This window comes from Lemur catta, chromosome 6 (genome assembly GCF_020740605.2).
Source record: "Lemur catta isolate mLemCat1 chromosome 6, mLemCat1.pri, whole genome shotgun sequence".
Classification (NCBI taxonomy): Eukaryota; Metazoa; Chordata; class Mammalia; order Primates; family Lemuridae; genus Lemur; species Lemur catta.
Genome location: NC_059133.1, coordinates 34,337,652 through 34,358,207, shown reverse-complemented (window position 1 = coordinate 34,358,207; position 20,556 = coordinate 34,337,652). Strand labels below are relative to the sequence as shown.

The following is a 20,556-nucleotide window of genomic DNA, read 5'->3' as shown; positions in this document are numbered from 1 at the left end:
TGTCCTGTCCACATTGTGATTTTTCTTTTTTATATTAGGAATTTTTATTTTTTAATAAGGTGAGAATCTTCCTTGTTTTAGTGCATTTTCTGAATTTGAAGGTCTGTATTCAACAACAGGCACTATTAAAGATGCTGAGGTTACAGCTGTGAACAAGACAAACTCTCCTCCTTGGTCTCTCTCAATGCTGTACCTTAAATGAGGTACCCAATAACACGATCATGGAGCATGTTCACTTTGGGCAGGGAGTGCACACTGAGATGTTTGGATAAACTTTTCCAAAAGTTTTTGTCTTGATTCTTGAGCCCCATGTAGAATTTAAATTCATGATTTATATTACTTTAGTGTATCTTTCTCATAACTTTATGCTGGGCAGCTTTGGAGTTCTTAAAACATAGCACTAAGTTATAGACTTTGCAACATAAAGGAGAATAAAACACTAAGATAGTTTTTACTTTTTCTCTTTTACCATAGCCCTTAACCTTGACCACATATTTCCCCATCTACACAAAGGAAGCGAATAAAGAGAAAACAGAAAAAATGGTCAGGATTCAGATTTTTTGAACTTGTTCAGAAAGTAGGAGAGACAGAGTAAAAAGAAAGGAACCACAAATAGCTGTGTGGCCTAATTTCTTCTCTCGAGTGTCCTCTGTTCATTATGCTTAACAGTCACATTCAAAGGCAAGCCATAGTCCCTCCAGTTGCCCACCAGGCCCCGAAAGGCTCTTTAGCTCCTGACCTGATCTACCACTGCCTTCTTTACTGGTTTCTGCTCCAACCCTCTGGTCTCCTTGCTGTTCTTTAATTGTATCACATGATACCTTTATGCCTTACCCGTTTGTACTGCTGTTCTCTCTGCCTAAAAGAGTATATTTGCAGATATCCACTTATTCTCAAACTTCTGCATGTATTTCATAAAATTTTGCTTTCTCTGTGAGGTCTACCCTGACTGTCTCATTGAGAATCACATTCACGCCTTCCCCTGCACTCCCAATCTGCTTTACTCTGCCCTACTGCCCTCCCTCTAGGATGGATGACTGCATTTACTTAGTTTTTTATGTTTATTGCTTATTGTAAGTATTCCTTCTACTAAAATATAAGTACCCAGAGGGTAGAGATTATTATTTTGTTTTGTTGACTTTCTGATGTATCAGAAAACAGTGCCTGACATATAATAAATACTCAATATATATTTTTTAAGTGAAAAAATGTTGAACTGCTTGTTTACTTAGATCTGGGCATGCTGCCCACAGTCTGCTATAATTGCCCACGGAAAGGTTTCTTGCGACAAATTATATCATGTGTGGACTTATCATCTATTTTGCATTTATTACTAGAAATTACAAAAACACATGTTAAGAAGAAAAAGACATTTCAATGTTTGATCCCCAAAACACGTATTAAAGTAAAATGAATTTTATATGTTGATCCAAATGTAGAGGGAAATCACTTTTTGTAAATCATTAGTATTAAAAAAATAAAGAAAAAATAATTGGCTTGAGGCAGTAAAAAGAGCAAAGTATACAAGGCAGAAGACCTGTGATAGCATCCTGCTGCATTATTTACTAGTTCTCTGGCCTTGGTTAGCTATTTATTGGCTCTGAGCTTTAGTTGAGCTTATCTGTAAAATGTGAACAATAATATGGTAGAATCTATCTTATTTGTCTTATAAGTGTAAAACAATATATTTTATTTCATAATACATGTTTCCTTCAACTGTTAACCCGACATATATCTAAATTTGTAAATATTTTATTTTTCTGTTCACTTGACAGATTCACCCTTTACAATACATGCTTCACAAGGGCAAGCCTGTGTCTTTCTTTTTCAGTGTTGTGCCCCAACTCTATCATGTCTGGCACATAATAGTTGCTCCATAAACATGTTGTATAAGAGAATGAATGTATAAGCAAATTTAAGTCATGATGTGTACATGACATAATAATAGTAAGTTGGTTTGCAATCAATAGAGTTTCCTGTTGTTATTGTCACCATCTAAACATTATCATCACCATCAAATATGTGTTACTCAGTCTTCTTTAATCTAATACCAAGAGGGTGATCATCTTCTAGCATTACTGCCTTAACTTAGAAGTTCAGTGAAATAATACAGAAAACACTTTGTTGATCTAATGGTTTTGTTACAGGTCTCTAAGCTGGCTGGTGTTTTGGTCAAACATGGCATCAAGAAAGGTGACACTGTGGTCATCTACATGCCGATGATCCCACAGGCAATGTATACCATGCTGGCATGTGCAAGGATAGGGGCCATCCACAGTCTCATATTTGGGGGATTTGCATCCAAAGAACTAAGTAGTCGCATCGACCATGTAAAGGTATGTGCTTTATTTGAGGACATCTATAGGCAGCTACTGCTATCTTTTCATCTGTGAATGAATCATCTGAGAATGATCTGTACTTGTTAGATCTTCCTTTCAAATAGGATACTTAAAATATACTTTTTATTTGGCATATATCTATTAATCAAGCATTTGTTTTTAAGCCAGTCCCATGTAAAAGACAGCTTGCTACATGCTTTGAGGAATATCAAATATAAGATAAGGAGCGTGCCTTTCCAGTTAGTTTGTCACATATTTGGGTATATAATATAATAAAAATAACTAATTTATTCATTCAACATATATCTATTAAGCTTCCACTATGTGCCTGACACTGTCCTTGGAAATGGATAATAAATAATCCGTACCAAATGTATGGGACAGATAACTAATTTCACAATCTATATACTTCTAGGAAGGAAAGTATAGCACAGTGGTTAAGAGACGGTGTCAAGGAGGGGTGAAGTCTCAAGTTCGAATGGGGTACTAAAATAACAAACTTCATAATTCTGTTGTGAAATATTGAGATATTGACTTTAAAACACTTGGTACAATGCCTGGCATATAGTATTTGTTTTTAAAATGTTAACTATAATAATCTATGAATTTAGAGCAGAGGTCACACACTGTTTTCTGTAAGTGGCCAGATAGTAAATATTTTAGGCATTGCAGAGTACATGATCTTTATTGCAACTACTCAGCTCTGCTGTTATAACACAAAAGCAACCTTAGATAATACATAAACAAACAGGCATGTTTGTTTTTCAATAAAACTTTATAGAAGAACTAGGGCTGGGTTTGGCTTACAACCATAGTTTGCACACCCCTGATTTAGAGGAAGGAGTATTTTCTTTTATCTGGGTGGCCAAAGAAAGCTTCCTGAAGAAGGTAACATTTGAATTAGAGCTTGGCTGGGATTCAGCTAGTTGAAGAAAATGAGGTAGTGGGATCCAAAGAGGGAGAAAAAGAGTCTGAGTCAAGTATTGTGTCAATGAAAGGGTTAAATTCATTTGGGAGAACAACAAGTAGACTGATGTGACTAAAGAGGGAGAGAAGATGAGTGTGCAAAGGCAGATTTGGTCTGAACTGGATTCTGTAGACCTTGGCCAGTAAAAGTTTTTGTACAGGTAAGTATTATATTTTAAACAATGTTAAGAGGAAACAAGTCTTGCAATATGATGTGGGTAGAAGGGAAGCTGAAAGCTATAATAAAAACCTTAGATAGCCGGTCTGTTTATGAAGCAATGTGCAATATGAAAGAGAATAATGACAGTGGGAAGAAAAATGAAGGAAGATCATTATCTGAGTAAGAGATGTTTGACCTTTAGTTTTACAAGTCCAAGATGAGACATTCTTTTTTTTTTAGACATTCTTAACAGGGAAGAAAACTAATATATATTGAGGGCTTCCTGAGTGTTAGGCACAGAGTGAGGCTTTGTATATTTTATTTCGTCTTGTAATAGATCAGTTATTGGAACTAAGTAGCTGATTTGTATATTAACTGCCTGGGTCCCTTTTTTTTTTTCTTTTTCCTTTTTTTTTTTCTTTTTAAACATGTTGAAGTAGTGCTTCTGAAGAAAATATAGGGAAAATATCAGTCAGTCACTAAACTGCCTATCAGTGGAAAGTGGGAGACTTCTATGAGGAAGAAATGAACTACAGTTTCTTAGCTACAGAAAAAATACCATTTAGACAAAGATATTGGATATATTATTTCCTTTTTAAAAGTTTCATAAGATATGGGAAAATACATATATATTTATATATATATAAATAAGGATTTACAAATTTATGCTATATCACTTAAGGAATTTTCATTCATAACACACACATACACACACACAAACACATAATCTCGTTACGAAGTTTAGGTAATAAATGGGCAAAGCCATTGGGCAGGTCAAATTTAAGGAGAGAAGACAGAGATAAAGATACAGATCTGATATTTTGGATAAAATTAACATATAGTTGAAATCAGGAATGACTTTGATGTCATGATTTGCAAATCAATTGGCTAAAGGAAAAATTTTATTTTAACAAATGAAGACAGAAAAGATGTATACTAACAAGTCAGTCTAGACCCAACACAGTCTCCAATAAAAGGCTAATAGAAATGTGAAAAGGATTATTTTTCCAGAGGAAGAGTCTAATTTTGACTTTATTAAATTATTCAAGTTTGGATATATTCTATATACATTCTTATTTGAAATGTAGCTTACTTCCATTTATTCAGAATTCTAATTTTAGGGAATATTATGTAGAGCTATTTTTGCAAGTGTTACTGATATTAAAATGTGAATTGTATTCAAATGTCTGACCTTTAAAAAGATAATAAAAGGAAACAAGACTTTTTCTTTATCTTTTCCCTTTTTTTAAGGGCAGCTTAGTATAGTGGAAAGGGGAAGGTTCTAAATCCAGACACACCCTGCCCCCTTTCTGCCTCCAACACTTGCAACCTGGGGCAAGCTGTGTAACTGCACTGAGCCTCAGCTTGATGAATAATAAATGATATTCGAAAAGCAGACAGAACTGTATGCATATGTCTAACATTGTACAATCCTTCCCTGGATGAAAGGTATTGCAACTAGAAATTAGAATTCAGGAATACATGCAATACCTTGGATTGCTTATCTGTCTTCTGAGTAATTATCGGTTTACTTTTGCTTTGGATTTCTTGGTGAAGAAACAATGTACTTTATAAAATGAAGACTTTTTTTTTTTTTTGCAAATTAATGATAATGTTGGCTCAATTCCACAAATGTTTATTGAGAGCTTATGAGATGGTAAGCACTGAACCAGGCATAGGAAACACAAAGATAAATGGCATCCACACTTGGCCTTGGACAACTTACTACGCAGTGGTGGAGATGAACAAACACTTTGATTGTAGTTGGACATTGGAGGCATGCCCAGATGTACTGAGGAAGGGAGATTAACCCAAACTGTGGTTTCCCCCTAGGGATGCATTTTGGTTGCACCTATGTATGTCTTGAAGAATGATTAGCAAGTTATTAGGTAAAGAGTGCCAAGTATATCTTAATGGCAGGGGCAGGTCCAGGCTTTGTGTGGCTTGAAACTTAAATCATTTGGGGTTCCTTTTAAGAAAATCATCTAAAATTATAATATAATAATTGGTGAACATGAATATATATTTATAATGAGAATACAATCATAAAAATTATTAGACAATTTGGTCCCTTCCTCTTGCAGTCTCTTCAGGCATATAGAAGAGATGCTCACATAGAAACATTAGAAATGTTTCCTGACTGGAACTGGGCTAACCTTCTCCACCTAAGAAATGCCGTTAATACAAGCTCAGCAGCTTATGGGAGGCTTTGCGTGTGTGTGTGGGGGGGGGACCAGGTGTGCATTTTACTGGTTCATGGCAAATCCACTTGGCTTAATGAATTTTTTGGAAGGTATTTTGTAAAACTCATACTCATGAGCCCAAAGCATCATTGACTGCAGTTTTGAATAGGTAAATGAGACTTACTAGAAAGCTGTTAGGTCTATTGCAGTTAAAAAAGGTTTATTGGATTTTAGGCCGCTCATTCAATAGAGAACAGAATCATTCAAACATTTCCTTAGAAATGTTAAATTGCCAGTCTGTACCTGAAATATTGTTATTACCTTAATTAGAATTGTTAAAACTTTCTCAATTGTCTTTTAATTGTAGCCCAAGTTGGTTGTCACAGCGTCATTTGGCATTGAACCTGGAAGGAGGGTAGAATACGTACCACTTATAGAAGAAGCGCTAAGAATAGGACAGCACAAACCACAGAAAGTTCTCATTTATAATCGTCCAAATATGGTAAGTTGAGTATTGAATTTGGTTCTTGCTTATGGTAATGTCTAAGGATGATTTTAGTTTTGACCATTTGAAAGAGACACTTGATTTATAAGCTATTAAATATACTGCTGAATGTCATCCTATTTCTGCAAAAAAGTTATGAATAATACTTACTGACTTTATAAAAAACTAGCATAAAACCGAAAGAATGAAATACAGAAACACATGTGATATTAATTAGTTTATTTCCATGTATCGTGCTACTGTGGTGCTGTCTCTTAGTTTTCAGGGAGCAGGAAAACTTTTCATGTTGGAAGGCTGCATTAATTTAGCTGCAATCAAATAAGGCTGCATTCAAGACACTTCAATTAGATATACTTCAAAATGTACGCTATTTTGTAAAAATCTAGCTACTATATACTTAATAATTTCAAAAAATGAAAACCATTTGTTATTTTTAAAATTAACTAACCTTTTAATGACTTTGTTATGTCTCCTTTTTGTTGGAAAGAATTTGAATATTTGGTTGCAGTATGGGGGTCTGCAGTTTCCGTTGATCTTCCAGATGGGTATTAGTCATTTGTGACATTAAGGGCATCTTGATTTGGGTTAGGTATCAGAATGCAGCAATAAAAGGTTGAAAAGCAAGAAAGCATTTTTTGTGCATGTTGCTAAAGGCATGAATATTCTACTGCATTTTTCCATATTTCAATTGGATCTTTCTTAGAATCAAACAGTTAATGACTTTAAAATGTCATCTACTGAGAGCTCAATTTCTTAATGATATCAACTAGGGGAGGCTGAAATGCTAATTTGAGTGTGATGTCATGATTCTCAAAGTCAATGAACCTTTCATTGTATTCTACAATTAAGTCTATAATATCTGGGTGTTCTTCAAATGATTCACATATATCATCCTTCTTTTCAATGACCTTTGCTAACTGGGGAAAATATTCCTCCAAAATTCCCTTTTGAAACAGAAGTGATTTGAAAAAGATAGTTTTTTTCAAAATGCTTGGATTTTTCACCACATTTCATATATAGACTTAGTTTAGCCGTGCAAAGAAATATTCAAGTCATTTTGATTTGATGTGATATCACACAGAAATGCTGTATTCCTATATAAATATTATTTTAATAATTCCCATTGCTCATTCTGTTCTTCATAAAATTTAACTATCTGTTCTTGCAGAGAGAAAATTTTGGCTAACACCTGTCCCTGTGGTAGCCAACCCACTTTAGAATGATAGAGCAAATCAACACTTCATACCTCATCATTCAACTTTAGCATGTTACAAAACTGACTATGCCATGTTGCCTTTGCATGAATAGAGTTAACAATACTTATAACTTGTCACGAAATGTCACTTAAAATAGTAGCTTTAGCACAGAGATTTTGCTGATGCAAGATACAAGGAAAAGAAATGAGAGCATCTGGATCTGTTAATACTTTTTTTATCTGTGTGATAAACCTTTCATGTTTTCCTATCATGGAAGGTGCACCGTCTGTACATACACTCACTAAATTTATCTTGAAAGTTGCCAAAGATATCTATTCCCCATATTCTGTTCACAAGAGTGCCCAAAGCGAGTAAAACTTCGTAGCCAAGAATATCTCCTGTTATGACCTGAATGAAGTGTAAAATCAGTGCTGAGTCAGTAGTAACGGTTGATTCATTCAAAGAGGTTGAATAATATATATTTTCCTTTTGAAGTATTGCATGAAGTTGTTCCGTTAAGTTGAAGGCTAACTCATGCTGCCAATAAATTATGGTTCTCTTTGAAAGAGGCAGTTGTTTGCACTTTGAAACATTATTGGGGTCTAAGCATCTTACGACTTCCACAATGCATTCTTTCACAATTTCTGCGCCACTGAATGGCTTCCCTTTTCTCCTGAGTATACAGGCTACTTTATACATTGCTTTACTGGCATTATTTTCAGGTCTTATTGCTGCTTGAAAGAATTGTCTTTTGCTTTTTGTTTTTTAATTTCTGCAATACAACCTTTCCTGTCTTTCCCTCTAATTTAAAATATTTGTGGTCCTTATGAGTGTTGTAATGCTGATGAGCATTGAATTTCTTTAATGTTGATATTGCAGCATCACAAAGCAAACACATCATCTTTTCTTTAGCAGAAACAAGATAATATTGCAATTTCCAATCCTCATTAAAAAATCTGTTTTCTTCCTTCACATTCTCTCAGTCTTCTTTGACATGATGGGCTGTTAAGCAGGCAGAATTGAAAAATACTGTCAGGCTGTGCAAGTATTCAGAAATCCCACTTCAGACACAAACATGGTATACTGTTGTCAAAAGCTGATAACAGACTGATATAGTTGACCCCCATAAACTCTCGCCAACCAGCCTCGTGCAGTATCGGCGCTAGTCGAGTGGGGGAAGTTAGAATTAAATGATAAGTATAGCAGCCATAAGTTTAGTCCTTATGGCTTACTAATGTTCTAATTGTGATGGTCAATCTGGGAGAATTATTTCGTTGAAACATATTTTATTCTTTGGGTATTTTAAATACGTTCATTTTAAAACTAAAAATATAAAGGACGAAAACCTGTATTAATAAAAGTAAAAGGATTTGTTCTGTAAAATTTGAATTCAGTCAAAAGGCTGCACTTCAGGACGTAGAAAGAAGGCCACAGGTTCTCCACCTTTGGTTTAGATTATAACAAGAGTAATAACACTAACAAACAGTCATTGATTACATACCATATGATTTTTTTTTATATGAACTTTTTTTTTTTTTTTTTTTTTTTTTTGAGACAGAGTCTTGCTTTGTTGCCTGGGCTAGAGTGAGTGCCGTGGCATCAGCCTAGCTCACAGCAACCTCAAACTCCTGGACTTAAGTGATCCTACTGCCTCAGCCTCCCGAGTAGCTGGGATTACAGGCATGTGCCGCCATGCCCAGCTAATTTTTTTCTCTATATATATATTTTAGTTGTCCAGATAATTTCTTTCTATTTTTAGTAGAGACAGAGTCTCGCTCTTGCTCAGGCTGGTCTCGAACTCCTGACCTTGAGCAATCCACCCTCCTCGGCCTCCCAGAGTGCTAGGATTACAGGCGTGAGCCACCGCGCCCGGCTACCGTATGATTTTTAAGATACTCTACTAAAGAACATTTTCTTAAATCTTCCCAGTAACTCTATGAGCTAGATGATACTATTATTCCTATTTTTAAAAATACAAAGCCAATGAACATAGAGATAAAGTAATTTACCCAGTTGGTATGTGACAGGCATGATTTGAACACATGCACTCTGGCTGCATGCATACTTAATCCCTTGGCTATCTTGCCTCTTGGAGAGGTGTGATTAATTTGCATGCAAAAAGTCTTTTTAAGATTTTATTAAAGTATTTGGACCAAAAATAAAACTATGTTTAGGAAAACAAAACACAAAAGTTCTAAACAGATAAATTATTCTGTGATCCCTGAAGGAAGAAAAAGCAGTATAATATATCAATGAATACATGTTATAATACTTTTCCTAGTAACTCTGACCTGATTTCTACACCCATGCAAGTCTCCAGCTATTTATGATGAGACCAACTTGTATGTCTAGTAGATAGAAATTTTTTTTTGCAGAAGAGAAATTACAAGAGTGCAAAGGATCATGTACAATTTGTGGCACTCTTGAGATTATCTTCAGAAAATGCTTAAATGACAAGATACGAGAACAGAGTGTTAAAAGTATGTCATTTTGATTACCACCTAGCAATTCCATTACCACATTAAATTGCTGTGTAAAGTTTTAGTAGTCTGTGGTTCTGCTGTACTCAATGATTTTAATGTTCTTACTGACTTGAAGAAGAATTTCAAGTTTCTTTCATATGACCTCAATCATATTTTTAAAAAAAGGATTTGTTGCTGTTCAAATCAGGAAATGCAGAGCCAGCAATAAAGAAGGCTTTGGGTAGGAGAAGGTTAGAGGAAGGGCAGGAACACACACACAAAAAGTGTGTTTGTGTGAGTATATGTGTGCTATTCACACACATATGAATTCATATAGAATTTGTAAGAAACTTACGATGTACTACACCCAATACTAACTACTACCAAATAATTTTTCCTATTTAATTCTTATCCTCAAAAACCAATGAAATAGATGCTATTACTGGCCCTATTTTCTAGATGAAGAAACTGAGTAATGGAGAGATCATAGCCCAAAGTCATAGCTAATAAGTGGTGGAGTCAGGATTTGAACTCTGGTTTAATGACTTTTAACCAACAAAATATACACTATTCCTTTCACTATAAATAAACACATTGGATGTGGATGTTAATGTTCCCTATTCAGATTTTTCTAATGCAGTTCTCTGCTCTTTCCCATTAATAGAGATCCACTTCCTTTATCTCCCAATGACTAGCTCAATTTATCAACTTCTCCCTTTTTCTCCTGACCCTTTCCTTTGCAGTGACATAGATGAGGGCTTTAGAAGTCTCTTGTCCTTTACATTAGACCTGCTGTTTAGGCAGTAATTAAGCCCAGTGGACTGGCTTTACTTTGAGTTTAGAGAGTTACAAATTATGATGCTCAGTGTGTCTCAGTAACCAGGATTGCACTTTTGCCAGAGGAGGTAAAAAGTTGGCTACCACTCGTAAGCCTCTGGCATGCATTGACAGAATCAAAGGATTATCGCATCAGTCATCCCTGGTGCTCTTTCCATACAGCCTTTTAGGAATTACAACGACTAGGAAATACCTGTCTATAGAAGTAAATGCATATATTCATAAGCCGCATGTTTATTTTTTTCTCTCTTCATTTTGTCAAATCTCCTATATTTCTTAGCCTGCAGAATAGCTATTTATTCAAGCCCTGATTTCACTGGAGGCCAATAAAAATTATCTGTAATTATTTTTGTGATCATTCAATGGACATTTTTCGTAATGTAGTGTGATTAGTTTTTGTAGGTCTCTAATTGTGATGTCAAAAGTTGATAATTTAAAATTAGTTGCTTTTATCTGATGCATAAAAATAAATGGAACATATGATTTGTCATTGTTAACTATTTTATTTATCTAAATGACACAGCCGGTACCTATCTGAATGAGGCTGGAGAAGCCAGTTGGGCCTGAAACTTTACCTTCCTAAAGGGTCTTTGATTCTGATCGTTATCCATAAATGTGTTTATTCATACAGGCATCATATTTGATTGAAGGATTAATTTTAAAATGTACCTATTTAAATATATGACCAGTTTATACAACCCTTACTAACAGCCTGGAAAATGGAAGTGGCTTGTCTTTTCTAAACCTCTCAGGGTCTTTGGGTTTTGCTCAATGGTGACCTTGATAAAATAAGTGGTTGCATCCTCTCTAGATGATGGAGCTCATTAACTTTCACTGAGGAATGCAGAGACTTGCTTGTGCCTCTCTAGCATGTTCACCAATTATAAACCTCCTAATATGTAATCTTGAGCTTGCTTAACATTTCAGAAAATAACCAAACATTTAATGGATATTAACTCTACTTAAGTAGGTTTAACTCTACATTAGAATAACTTTTCTATAAACCACTTGCCTACTCTTCACCAGCCTGGCCATTTCATTGCTATTGTTTTTAAAGAGGTCTGCTTAATTTCTTTAAAGGTGTGTCTGTTTAAATAATGACTCTATTATCACAAAGTTTACAACACAGAGCCTGGTTCTGAGAACAAAAAATAGAAAACAAACAGAACATTTCTGCCACATTAATCAATGACCTAAGGAGGTAAAGTTGGGTAGCATTTTAGATACATCACATATTCTGACTAAATTTCAAAACTGGTTTTTGGTTTTCAAAAAGCAAAAATAAAATTCTCTCCTATCTCTAAAGAAGAGGTAATATTTCCTCACTTGGAAAGGTAGCTGTGGTATTACTCTTAAATGTCCTTGTATAAAGATACATTTTAATGGGTATTTGACATTTCATTGTGAAGTTGACACTTCTAAAGTAAAAGAAATGGGTTATGAAAAATAGAAATTGCTGTATAAAGTTATTAGTGTACATAAATCTATGGTAGCATAAACCTCTGTTAGTTAAACTCTGAATAGTGATGAAAACATAACTGCATCAGATTGAAATGTTAAGGGTATCCTTAGAGTTGAATAAAACATGTTCATTTTGTCAGTTTAGTTGAAGCCAACATCAAACTGTTTGTTTCTTATAAAAATTTATCTTAACTCATGACCTTGAGATTTTTTTGACATAAATCTAATGACTGCCATATAACCTAGATTTTCAGACAGATGCCCAGACTTATTTAGATTTAGGTACTTTATGTTCTTTTGATTTAATCGCCTGTTTACAGTGCACATTCCTATACTTTTGCTGTGTAGGAGACGGTTCCTTTGGCTCCAGATCGTGACCTTGATTGGGATGAAGAGATGGCAAAAGCCCAATCACATGACTGTGTTCCTGTTCTTTCCGAACATCCGCTGTATATTCTTTACACATCTGGAACTACGGGCTTGCCTAAGGTATTTGCTCTCTTAGGGATAACTATCTATAGCAGCAGATTTATTTTGCACTAAGAATATTTAATCACTGACTGAAAATGTTTACAGACTGTACTTTGAGGTTTAGACATAGTTACTTTATATCTTAGAGAAATTTTGAGCTCAAATCTAAATATAAAAAACACATTTTGTTTGATGTCAAATGCTTTGCCTCTATTCCTTCCAAACTCTTCTCAAATGCCAGCAATATACAATTGCTTTAGTGAGCTACTAAAATTAATAGATATTTGATTGATTGGTTTAATAAAATATTATAAAAATATATTTTAAATGAAATATTCTTTTAAATTATGGGGAAGGAAGAGATAAAATGGGGATGGTTAATCAGTGCAAAAATATAGTTAGAATGAACAATATTTGATAGCATAAGTTAGGGTATACTTTCAAATAACTAGAAGAGTGGAATTGGTATATTCCTAACACAAACAAATGATAAATGCCTGAGGCGATGGATACCCCAATTGTCCTGATTTGATTAATCACATTGTATGCCTGTATCAAAACCACTTATATATACTATAAAGATATACAATTATTGTGTACCCATAATAATAAAAAATAAAAAATGAGTTATAGCTTCCATACAGTGTGGAATTGATTTTTTAATTCAATTTGTTATCATTTAGTATCAAAAAACACAACTTTTGCCTGATATCTCCAAATAACCTATTTCTTCATACAAGTTTATAAAGGCTTATAGTATGATATTCCTTACTCCTCTTTGTTAGGAGGTTCAATATTCATTGGATCAGAATTTAGTAGGGAAAGGGACTTTCCCAATCACTCTCACCCTTGAGGGCCATCGTCTTTTTATTAATATAAGCATTCTCTATAGCATTGGAGTTCTGAAAACATAATCTCCAAATCTATTAGATTAGATTTTCTTAAAAATGTAAGACGGTCTATATAAAACTCTCTTATGGAAGGAAAACATTTGATAGGGGAATATATTCTCTCTGAGGTCAGTAATCATGTCTTATTACCTTTTGGTTTACCATTGTGCTTTGTGTAGTTGGTACTCAATAAGTTTTTATTAAATACATACATAGATGCATATAGATGAAGATATTTGTGTCATTATAGAATTAAAGCCTTATGATTTTTTTTACGCTAGTCATTTAAAAAAATAAATAGTCCTTCATATTGAAGACTTTAAGATTTCTTTAAGCAGTCCAAATGATCTGCTGAACAAAATTCTCACCCTCTATGCTTTACAATTCTGCATCATACAGCAGCCACATGAAGTCCAACTGAACATTTGGCTGTAAAATAAAAGGGGACTCAGCAAACTTATAATCTAATGTAAAAGTATCAACATGAGACAAAACTTCTGACCCTGAAAATATTATATAAACTAATAAAAAAAAAAAGCCCAAACCACTTTAGCTTCTGAAAAGCCTGAATCTTATAAAAGTATTTTTGCCATCTCAAGTCTTAAATCACTTTGAAATTCACTGTGGCCTGGATTAGGAGCTGTATGGGAGGGGCAGAAGAAAAGCTTGTTGGCAATTCAAAGCTGACTCAGCCAGTCTAGGAGAAATTAAATAAAAGTAATATACAGAGCATTAAATTTGAAAAGTGATGGTTCCAAATAAGGACCAATTCTAGCTACTCCGGGTTTTCCCTGAATCCAAAAGTTTCTGTTGTAGATTCCTTTCAGCGTCCAAATGGGAGATCCTTTGATGTTTCTGCCATCCTCATTTTCCTCCTAATGTACCATCCTGAAGACAATCTACTAATATGTCAATAAATTGGAGAGGGCTTTAATTAAAGATTTCTGTACTCACATTGAATTTGACTAAATTCAAGGCGTGTGTATGGAGCACTCATTCTGAGCTAGGACAGATAAACTGTGAGTAAACCTCAGTCCCTCTGTTCTAATGGGATTGAAATATGTATGAACTCAGGTAATACAAGATAAACTGTGATCCTTTTATTGGAAAGATAGGTCACAATGGAAGCAAGGAAGTTAGTTTTCAAGCTGTTTAATTAGTTTAAGACTTTACTTAGGACAGTACACTTAATATGAAGGAATCAGATTTGGTTCAAAGTTAGGAGTGAGATAGAGGAGGAATCTAAGACTTTGAACCTGAGAACACAGGAGGGTGGTTTTGAATGCTCAGTGAAACAGAAATACAGGAGGATGGTTTGAGGCTAGGGAAGGTGGACATTTTTGAGCATACTGAGTATGCTGTGTCTTTTGGACATTAGCATGAAGATACCCAGTCAATAGTTGGAAGTGAGGGTCTGAGCTCAAGAAGTACATACAGGGTTGGAGATAGACCCTTGCAGATCATTGGTTTAGAGGGCTGGTGATTAAATCATGGGAGGAGTGGGTTTTGCAAAGTAAGACGTGCAGAATGGCAGGATAAGGTCATTATCTCTCAAGGTTCCTCTTCCCTGCAGTGGGCTTTAGAATTTCAATTGCTTTGAAATTACACATCACATTGCCAACAAACCTTTATGCTACTTATTTAAATCTACTTTATATATATTAGTTTTTATTTACTTATTTTTATAATATTAAATATTCCTAGAATATATCTCATACTTTCTTGAATCCACTACAGCACTAATCTTAAAATTTGAACATGGTAGATCCTCAGAATATTTGTTGAATGATCTCTTACTTCTCGCATTAGTCAGCTCCTTAGACTCCTCTTTCTTCATACATCCTCATTTCATTTTTGGTAGGTATAATCAGGATTAATAGTATCTGAAATCTTAATGTTGGGATCCCCAGAATAGAAACACAGGAAAGATGAGACATGTGCATTAATGAAGCCTCTAGATATAAATTCCTTGTCATCATATGGTTTGTTTTCTTGGTTTTTGATCTTTATAAGGAAAAATAATGTTGTAAGCCCATAAAAATATTCTACTTAAAAATGAAGGCAGTCTGTTCTTTGGTTTGGTTAGAATTTAGAGATATATTTCAGGCATATTTTTGTTTCTGCATTTGCCAACCCTGGAGTTGTCAGGCTGCTGTATGACAGGTTAATCTGTTAGCTGCGGCAAATATGCCAGCAACCACAGCTGAGCGGCTGTGCATACATTTCTGTTTTGTTGTGGGCTTCTACCTTATTTAGTTTGGGTGCCTCTATTTAAGATTGTTCAAAGCACTGCACAATGATAGAATCCTTCCTCTGGATGAGATGTCCTTTTGGGAGTGGGAGATTTAGTGATGATAATATTTATCTTCTCCAGTTTGATACCATGGAGGGACATTGATAACAACAACAGCAATAACAACAATAAAGACAGAAAAGCAAAGAAAAAAGTTCAGTGTCAAAGGAGAACAGGGTGAAAGAAACCAAAAGGAAGGGATTGAAAGAAAAACATGACAAGAAGATGGTGGATAGGGCTTTTGTCCTGATGTGCGTTTACACAACTTAATGTAACTTTTATTCATACTTGGTAGGTGACTTATTCATATTCCCTGTCCTAGTGGGGAAAATGAGAGAATTCAAACAGAAAAAAAGTAGTGAACTATTCTTTTTTTATTCTGTGGTACAATTCTTGTAGTTAAAATGCTGAACTTTCTACACCTTTGCCCCTTATCTCATAGTTGTTCAGATCAATACAAATTACACAGCTGCTAAAGTATCCTCTGTAGATGTAGTTTCAGCATTTCCAAAAGCCTGTAGCAAGGGATTTTATGTTTGATTAAATATTCCAAATGGAAACATTCCATGTCTTCTAAGAAGAGTCACTAAGTTCTGCAAATTTCAAGGGTTTCTTCTGAAGAAAAGGAGTATTTTTTTTTTTTTTTTTTGAGACAGAGTCTCACTCTGTTGCCCGGGCTAGAGTGAGTGCCGTGGCGTCAGCCTCGCTCACAGCAACCTCAAACTCCTGGGCTCAAGCAATCCTCCTGCCTCAGCCTCCCGAGTAGCTGGGACTACAGGCATGTGCCACCATGCCCGGCTAATTTTTTTCCTATATATTTTTAGTTGTCCAGCTAATTTCTTTCTATTTTTAGTAGAGACGGGGTCTCACTCTTGCTCAGGCTGGTCTTGAACTCCTGACTTTGAGCGATCCTCCCGCCTCGGCCTCCCAAAGTGCTAGGATTACAGGCGTGAGCCACCGCGCCCAGCCATCGAGTATTTTTTAAAAGAATTGTATTATTCACATGTGTGCTTTTTCACCCACCTATTCACTTATTTAGTCAATCATCAAATGTGTTAAACACCTATTCTATGTCACACACTGTGCTGAAGATACAAAGACATTCTGCTCATATGCATTCAAGGTGGTGGAGCAGGCAGACACCACCATGTGGGGATGTCAGTGTTCTGATGAGGTTTGTAGGACTTGAGGGCCCTGAAAGAGGATCTGAGAGACACCACAAACCGCAGGACGGAGGACAGCTTCCCAGGAGAGGTGACACTTTTGCAAGGTCTTTAAGTACTCCTGAGAGGAAGCTGGATGGAATTAATTAAGTTTAGAAATGGGGTGGAGGTTTATTCTCAAAATAGGCAATGCCATCTGTAAAGCCAGTACCAAAACAAAAGTCTTTAAATACTTCTGAGAAGTTGGAAATAATTAAGTTTAGAAAATGGGTGGAGACTTTTTCTTGAAATAGGGAATGCCATCTGTAAAGCCAGTACCAAAACAAGGTTATTGCTGATCTGTTGGATTTCTCAAATAATCAGAATTATTCCTTGTATTTCTCCACTCTGATGCCAATCATTTGGTGATAGATTTCTCTTCTTTTCTTCAAGTATAATATTTATTTCCCCCCTTTTTTTTCTTGTCAGGCTGAAATGAAATACATACACACATGTCTACATATGCACACACACATACATATATAGAAACATACGCATATACATATATGCACATGCATGTATATACCTACACCCATGTATTTACATATGTATATGTGAATACATATATATTTTATGTATGTAAATATGTATCTTTGCCTTATATTAGCTTTTATAACAAAGTAAATCTTAGAGGGGCTCAGCTTAGGAAGTATGAAGTGTTGTCATTTACTCCAAACTTTTCTTGCCACAGTGTGTTGAGATTTGTCTGTCAGATTTTTACAGATCAATTGAAAGATAACCAAAACACATTTTTACAATGAAGAATCCCAAGCTTTTAATCTTACCTCACACCTCAGTCTTCCTTCCTCTTCCTCTACAACACCTATCGTCACAATTGTATTTTTCTTTTATAAGTTGTGGCAGCCAAAACTGCACACAACACTTGTTTTACTTTAATGGCCCCATTCATGGCAATTTGTGACATTCCTTGTCTTCAAAAGCAGCTCATTAAGGTGAAAATCATAAAGAACCATGGAGATAACTTTGTGGTCACATTCCTGAGTAACTTATAAACAGCCTTTCTTTTACTTGCACTGCTTGAATTTTTAAAATACCATATGCAGTGTATGTGGTCAAAAATAAAAGCACTTTCAGATAGTCTCTTTACCAATTTCTGAGGTAGGATTCACTTTCATGTCTTCATTTGGGGCACAGAGTGTTATTCCCACCTAGAAGTTTTTCAAGGTCTTCAGAAGAATTTAAGAATTATGACTGATCCTACACAAAACCCAGAATATATATTGGCAGGTAGAAGGGATTTTCAGAGAATATATTAGATCACCTGATGTCTTTACTTTTAAAGTAGGTAACGTACATGTAGAAAGTAATGATAGAGATTCAAAATACAAAAGTATACCATGCTTGTATTTTAGGGACAAGCATTGGTATTGAATAAGAATTTTTACTTTATACTCAGTATTTCAGATATATTATAAAAATGATATTTTTGGTTTCTGATTAAGTTTGCTTACTTAGAATAAAATGATTTATTTTTTGGAGCAAATTTATGTGTTTTCAGAGGCTGAACAGCATTTGTCTTTTATATTTTAATTATCATTACCTGGAAAATATGATTATAAACAAGAGACAAAAACTGCTTTATCATCCTACTTTTGTCACAAATTAGTATTTATAAGAGAAAATCTTTCTTTTTGTTTTTACTTTCAAACTTCTTATAAAAGATGTACATGGAGTATGTGAAACTGTAGTTCTTTTTTCTACACAATATCAAATACTCAGAAATTTGAAAACTGTATCATCTGAACATTCTCAGAGGGAAGACCAAATCTTTTAGACCTAGAGTCTAGATTAATAAATGTTAAAATGACACTTGACTAAAATTTTTATATTCATCTTTAGAAAATAAAAGTAGGTATCAAAGACCAATAAAAGACAGAAATTATGGCTTTTCACTCTCTTTCAGCTTCATTTTAATTGTTTTTAATGAGAATCTTTGATGGTAACCTCTAATTGTTTTGACATTTATGCTTTTTGGGCAATATCAGCAGAGGGTAAAATAAAAGGCAATAATTGCGAGAACTAAGGAAATAGTAGTGTTAATAAGATATTAAATTTTAACCTTTATAATGTTAAATGCTTTTTCATGCAGAGTCTCATTTTTAAGTTTTACTTTTTTTGGTCAGACGGGTTTCAATGTCCACTAATTTATCAGACAAAGTCACATTGGTAAATGACCTTCGAAGAAGTGTCCATCTGAGTGATACATAGACATTTGATAATATAGCCTTTGAATTTATCTTCTAGGTTTTACAATTGAATTACTACTATGTTATGTCTCCCCTAGCCTTTTATTTCTTGCCATCATTTCCAGTCAATGCATCTTACCCTCTGTATCATATAATCTATAAATTTACTCAGTTATAGTATTTAGAGTTATGGATGAAAATGTCCAAATGCAGGGACATGTAGGATGAAGAGAAAATTTTAAAACATCTTAAATGAAATCATTACTGACATTAAGCATCACTGTCCACTGTAACATATAGATAGCATATTGTCTATTAAAAAGAGTATTTTTTCTACTTTGCAAAGATGAGTACGAGTTCTTAAAAAGAGTGCTTGCAAATTGATTAACATCAAATTCATCAAGCTACTGAGCCATAGGAAAAGACCTCAGGACAAAGTGCATGGAAGACAGGATATAAAATAGTGGGAGAATATGTGCTCAGTTTATGCAGAAAAGTGCATGTGTGAAGCCTACTGGCAGTTGGCTTAGGATTGCTAATATTCCCAAAGTGATCAAGAGAGCCAGCTGCATGCTAACCATGTCATACAACCTGGAAAACAGCTCTCAAATGCCAACAAAGCTGCATCTGATATTTGCTAAGAGACATGGTGTTGTTGCTAGTATATAAAATATGTTCCACAGCTTGATACCTAGGTTTTATTAGTGGTACCTGAGGAGAGCAGCAAGTTTAGTAACTAACAGGAAGTCAATTTCTTTTTCATGCCCCTGATTCATGTATATGTGTTAAAGCTGCAGAGCTATGCCGAAAAAGTACAACTAATAGCACAGTTATTAATTAGATCCATGTTTGCCCTTTTATGTAAAACAATTATTTTTTGCATAGAACAATTATAACTGCTATGCTAAAAGATGCTTCAAAATACACAAGTGGAATATACCTTGTATTTCTTAGCAGACATTCACCCACTCATTCTTAATATTCACATGGTTATGTCTTATTGAGCCAATAATGATTAATGTTTATAATGAAGCAATAAATGAACTTAAATTTACCATCAGTTCTTAATTATGGTGACTCTTGTGTTTAAATATTAATCTTGTATTAAAGTTGCATATGTTTCCAATGTTGAAAATAGCTACTGGAAACTGATTTGTAAAAGCTGTACTACAATGATGTAACAATCTGCACTTTTGCCAAAATGCAAGACAGGGCAAATCTGTTAACTGTAGATTTAACTTGATGTTATTCATTCCAAAGAGTTCCCGAATTCATCATTAAGGAATTGCTCAGCTCTAATATTATGCTTGCATGATACCAAGTGAAGCATTATAATGAGACTCCATTTAGAATATGACTTTCTTTCCACTAAATAGCCTGTTAT

At 34.6% G+C, this 20,556-nt stretch overlaps 1 protein-coding gene across 1 annotated transcript in view; it reads left to right on the top strand.

Annotated features, from left to right (window-relative positions):
* ACSS3 (acyl-CoA synthetase short chain family member 3) overlaps positions 1 to 20,556 on the top strand; it is a 123,125-nt gene that overhangs the window by 38,284 nt on the left and 64,285 nt on the right. The window contains exons 3-5 of the mRNA XM_045553301.1: positions 2,148 to 2,336; positions 6,016 to 6,150; positions 12,458 to 12,598. Coding sequence (XP_045409257.1) covers positions 2,148 to 2,336; positions 6,016 to 6,150; positions 12,458 to 12,598 — 465 coding nt within the window. The remainder of the gene's footprint in view (positions 1 to 2,147; positions 2,337 to 6,015; positions 6,151 to 12,457; positions 12,599 to 20,556) is intronic.